This window comes from Mobula birostris, chromosome 26 (genome assembly GCF_030028105.1).
Source record: "Mobula birostris isolate sMobBir1 chromosome 26, sMobBir1.hap1, whole genome shotgun sequence".
NCBI lineage: Eukaryota > Metazoa > Chordata > Chondrichthyes > Myliobatiformes > Myliobatidae > Mobula > Mobula birostris.
The window spans coordinates 38,038,659-38,044,658 of record NC_092395.1 but is presented as its reverse complement, the minus strand read 5'-3'; the positions used below and the strand labels follow the sequence as shown (position 1 = coordinate 38,044,658).

General features: G+C 40.4%; 1 protein-coding gene across 1 annotated transcript in view; it reads right to left on the bottom strand.

The window, feature by feature from the left end:
- Positions 1-1,536: 1,536 nt before the first annotated feature.
- LOC140188126 (uncharacterized) overlaps positions 1,537-6,000 on the bottom strand; it is a 75,477-nt gene continuing 71,013 nt past the window's right edge. Inside the window, exons 4-5 of the mRNA XM_072244102.1 lie at positions 4,763-4,867; positions 1,537-2,261 (exon numbers count right to left, since the gene is read on the bottom strand). Coding sequence (XP_072100203.1) covers positions 2,101-2,261; positions 4,763-4,867 — 266 coding nt within the window. The 3' untranslated portion in view covers positions 1,537-2,100. The remainder of the gene's footprint in view (positions 2,262-4,762; positions 4,868-6,000) is intronic.

Genomic DNA, 6,000 nt, shown 5'->3' with positions numbered 1-6,000 from the left:
ATGAAATTGAGGGAAATATATATCAGCAGGCCAGGCAGCATCTATAGGAAGAGGTACAGTCGACACTTCGGGCCAAGACCCTTCGTCAGGACCCTTCATCTTCCTTTATCTTCCTCAGCAGGACAAGTGACACAAACAAAATGCTGGGGGAACTTGAGGTGGACTCAGCCTGAAATGTCAAATGTTTATTCCTCTCCATTGATGCAGCCTGATCTACTGTGTTCCTCTCATTTTACGTGTGTTGCTCAAGTTTGCTAGCATTTGCAGAATCTCCTTGTCTCTGTTGATGGACAAGTAATCTTGTTTTGTATGGCACCTTAGCACCCCCTGCTGCTGACAAATGGCAGTTCAACTCCTGTGAGTGTTCAATGCACACTTATGAGAAGTTAAATCTCATTAATGACAGTAGAGAAAAATGCTCATACCTTTACATTCACATCTACTGTATTACTTCATCTCCTTATGTTCACATATAGTGTATTACTTTAGAAGGGTATTGTATTACTAGAAGGCAGATGTAATAGCCGGTGCACGGAGCAGGATCACAGAACATCCTGTGTTGCATTTTGAAGCAACTTGTTGGCCGGGACACCAATAGAAATGTTTGCATTTTATCTGATAATACTGACATTTGTTCATCAAATCTCAGGTGGAGCTGATAAAAATGTCGGATCTATATCCTTTTGTGAAAGCACCTTTAACTTGTTGAACTAAATCAGCTTCGTCCTTTTGAGGCATGCATTTGGAAATAGAACCTTTTGCTCAGTGATGTCATAATGCTATTTTAACAATAATTGTAAGAACATTGACAGAGACGGTGATGCAGATTGGGAAGCTGCTACCTCACAGCTCCAGCGCCCCAGGACCAGTCCTGACATCCAGTGCTGTCTGTGTGGAGTTGGCACGTTCTCCTTGTGTCCACAGGGGTTTCCTCCACGTGCTCTTGTCTCTTCCCACATCACAAAGACATACACAATAGTGGGCTAATTGGTCACTTTAAATTGGGCAAAACTGGGATAATTTTAACAACTGACTCTGTCCAGGTCTCCACAATCCTTGTGGATTTGGACATCAGCAGGATGAGAGTTGACACAGTGACTTTGACAACAAGTAAATCAAGCCATTTGATGGGCAAGGGAAATGGATTCAAGGAACAAGGATCAGACTCAATCTCATTGACTGCTGAAGATGATAGAGAAATATTACATCAACAATACTCCTCGGGATATTTCACTGTGGGTGCCATAATGTCATAACGATTGGAACAATACTACTACTGCTCAGGATGTCAGAGTTCAGAGTTCAATTCCGACATCATCTGGAAGGAGTCAGTACCTTCTCCCCATAGAATGCGTGTGCTTTCTTCAGATGCTTCAGTTTCCTCCTGCAGTCACGGTAAATTGTCCTGTGATTAGGCTATGGGTAACTTGAGGGATGCTGGGTGGCACAGCTTGAAGGCCAAAAAGGACATATTCTGTGCTCCATCTCAATGAATATCACAACTGAGCCCAATTCTAGTGGACAGAGTCCAACAGCTTCTTGAGCGAGTTCACATTAATTACATTATTTGATATAATTTTCTAGTACAGACTGGAGGATGTACCTCCCAAAGAACAGCTCCTTTACAGGCAGTTCTAAACAAAAGATATAATGGTTCTTAGATAAACAATCACAATAAGAAACAGGAAACCTGGTGATCACAATCTTGGCGGTAATCACAGAAGAACGCAGGCATAGGGTAAACATCACTATACCTTCTCCATCTCTCTCAGTGAAACTAGAAGACTCTTCATCTCTGCCCACAACTCTAACCCTATATCACAGACCTCACCATAGGCACACAACACCACATTATTCACACATCAGGCAGTGCAGATGAAGAGTCTCGCTCTGAAGTATCAACTGTCCATTTTTCTCCAAAAAGGCTACATGACCCAATGAATCCCTCTGGGGTCTTGTGTGTTGCTCCACATTCCATTATCTGCCGTCTCCTGTGACTCCAGATGAGTGTTCAAGTTGTCATCCACGGCATCAAAAGATGTTGTTTCCCAGTATTTTGAATATCTCAGATTATGTTATCTATGGATATTCAAACTTATTTCATTTCAGGTCTCTTTCCAGTCTGTGCGGTGACTTAGATGGAGTGGTTTTAGGATATCCACATCTGCCTGAGGTTACATATCTTAGGTTTTGTTGTTCTGTGAGCCAACTGTTTTTGCCTGCTTTATTTCTAAATTGCACATTGACGTACGTAGGATCCTCTGTCAAAAAAGAAAGATGCAGATAATTCTGATTCCAACAGAAGAGAGAAACAGAAAGACACAACAGGCATGTCAGCGTCTGTGGAGAGAAAAACAGATTTATCATTTCAAGTCAGTGAGGTTATGAGGCCTCTGCCATGTATCTAAGCCAAGATGGCTTAGCTCTGATAATAAAGGAGTTAAACTATCAAATCCGGCGCAGAGAAATTTAGAGCCTTTGGAGGTGGCTTGTGGGGAACAATCATAGCAAGTGGAGGTTAAAGAAACCTAAAGTCCTTCAGTCTGAAAGGTTAACTCTGTTTTTCTCTCCAAAAATGATACCTGAAAGTGCTGGAAAAATCCTACCTGTTTCCAGCACTCTCTTTTAGATCTCCAGCATCTGAAGTATTTTTTTTGATATTCATAGTGTCTAGTTCAACGTCTTTCTATGCAAACTTATTTTTAATTGTTAAGACTCTGTGAAGGGCAAAATTCTGGCAAGACTGAGTAGGGTGGGAGAGATATGTTATGGTTGTTGGCACCATTTTGGGTTGAAAGCCTGGATGATAGGAGGGGCATACCGAAGGGTTTCCACAGTTTTATCGGAAAATACAAGTAAGTTGAGAAGTGATGCATTTACAATATAATTCCAATAGATAGGGAACAAAAGGACAGGGAAAGAGAATGAGGGAAAGGAGTTTAGAGGAGCAAATTAGGACTGCCAGAACTCAAAGCTGAATGTGGAGCCCAAAGGCAAGGAAGGATTGTCAATTCACATATACTGACCAGAAGCATCTCCAATGGGCTGTTTACAGCCATTTGAACAGTTTGATGGAATAACCACCCAATGTTTGATCTGAGTACCAACATCTTTAATGATGGAGCAGTCACTCAGCATCTTTAAGTCACTTTTTATAGGGCAATAGGTGTGAAATTTTTACTGTGATTATGATTTACTGTCTCACTGTGGGAAGTGCAAACAGGAAAACCACAATTATATGTAATGAGCATTTCTCTAACCTACACTGGCCTGTAGAACAGCCTCTCAAAATTCCCCTTTAGTTGCCCATGTTGCACCTTCGAAAATGTGAGTCATTTTTATGATACAAATCGGTAACTTCACTTTGTATGGTAATCACTAGATCTCATAATAATTAAAACGAGGAAGACAATTTAGATCAGAATAGTTCTTCCATCATAAATATTCCGCGGTCCTCATATTGTAGCAGCTAATTGTTTCCTAAATACATTCGAGGTAGTCTTGCTGATGAGCGCAATGGCTGTAAAACGGTGATGGAAGCAAATTCAATAATTACTTTTAAACGGAATTGGGTGAATAAATTAAGTGAAAATTTCAAGTAAGCAGATTCAGTAAGGTATAAGGTTAATAGGAGAGTTACTTAATAGGCAGAGCACAATGGCTGAGTGGTCTCTCTGATTGTATCATAATGATTCTTGAATGATCTCTTTGAAGTCATTCAGAATGAAATTGGGAGAAAGGGTTCTGCAATTACCCATATCTACTTCATTCCCTTTTTGATTATGGATATCATATCATCCCACTCCCAATCTAATAGTATTTCCCTTTTCCCTGTAACACCCTTACAAGGATTATCAGCAGCAAATAAGTCTCCTCCTCTCTGCTTTCTATCAGCACTGATACCATCTTTCCCTGTCAATTTACTAAGTAATTGCTTTAATATTATTACATATACCAAAGCACCATGAAAAATGTTGCTTTTGTATGATATCCATACAGGTCATTTCAAAACATAAGTAGATACATAGTGCAGAGAGAAAAGCAGTAACAGAATGCAGAACATAGTGTTACGGTTACAGAGGAAGGGCAGTCAAGGTAGATATGTAAGGTACAAGGACTATAATGAGGTAGAAAAGAGATAAAGGGATTATCGTAGAAGAGGTCTGTTCAAGAATCTTGTAACAGCAGTTTAGAAGCTTCCTTTGAGCCTGGAGCTTTTGTATCTTCCGCCTGATGGAAAGGGGGTGGAGAGAGAATGACCAGAGAGGGAGGGGCCTTTGATTAAGTTGGCTGCTTTCCTGAGACAACAGTATGTGCAGATGAGGCAATGAAGAGGTAGTTGATTTTCATGATGGACTGAGCTGTGTCTGCACATCTCTGCATTTTTCTTAAATTCAAGAGATTATGAAGATGCTGAATACACACATACAAAATGCTGGAGGAACTCGGCAGGTCAGGCAGCAACTATGGAGAGGAATAAACAGTGGATGTTTCGGGCCAAGACATTTCATCAGAATAGGATGCTTTCTATTAATACATTGGTGAGTGTCAACAGGGACCTCTGAGAAAATATAGCTGCTGCTGTGTTTTGCTGGCCATAATGACTGCATGAACAGATCAGGATAAGCTACTGGTGATATTTATACCAAGGAGCTCGAAGCTCTCAGCCATCTCCACCTCAGCACTTCAGTACTGACATTTTATTCGTAACATTAGTATGTTTGGAGTACTTCTGTTTTAACTTACCCCAGGAATTCCTTACCTTTTTTGCGACACAGTAATCTTTTGATCAAAAACAAACTGCAAACTGACATCAGCAGTCCAATAATTGATAACAAGCCACTCAAGATCCACATTGCGACGCCTGCTTAAAGAACAGAGGTATTATTCTATGCCACCATTGGCACTGAAGTTATTGGTGTCCTTACAGTTACATGATAATAAATTGTAAAATACACAGATTTATCCCAGGGCACAAACTCATATTGACATACAAACATTTGTACATTACTGCAGGGGTAAACCTGTGATTGTTCAGCATGAGCCTGGACCACATTGGAAAGAAACTGGTTGTTAGTCAGCATCTTTATTCAGGTGCTAAGACATTGGTTCCCAGTTCTAACTTCCAACAGCTGATTCAAAATGAATGAAATAAAACCACAATATCTATTTCCATTATTTAGTTGTTGGCTGTGAAAAAAATTCATCCTTCATTTGTCATGAGACCTAAACATACCAAAACTATTAAGACATGCTGATTAGGATTTTTGATATAATCCTGATTATCAAAGAATGCGGCTGCTGAGTTCGTGCTGAACTCTGAGTGGAAGGGAAATTGTACAATGAATAATTCTGCCCTTCATGGTTAAAGATGCATAAAGGAAACATCTACGGAAAATATAGACCATCAGACCATAAGACATAGGAGCAGAATCAGGCCATTTGGTCCACAAGTCTGCTCCGCTATTTGATCATGCCTGATCCATTTCCTTCTCAATCCCACTCTCCTGCCTTCTCCCCGTAGCCTTTCATGCTCTAACACATCTAGAATCTATCAACCTCTGCCTTAAATACAGTCAGTGACCTGGTCTCCACAGTCACCTGTGGCAATGAATTCCACAGATTCACAACCCTCTGGTTAAAATAATTCCTCTCATCCCTGTTCTAATTAGACATCTGGTCCTAGACTCACCCACTATAAGAAACATCCACTCTCTCTGGGACTTTCAATGGTCAATAGGATTCAGTGAGATCCCTCCCACTTTTCTTCTAAATTCCAGTGAGTACGGGCCCAAAGCCATCAAACGCTCCTCATATGATAAGCCTCTCATTCCAGGAATCATTTTCATATCCATTCTTAGATAAGGGGCCCAAAACTGCTCATAATTGTTTTTATATTCTAGCCTTCTCGAAATGAATGCTAACACAACATTTGACTTCTTCATCAATGACTCAATCTTTAAGGAATCCTGCACAAGGACTCTCAAGTCTCTTTTCACC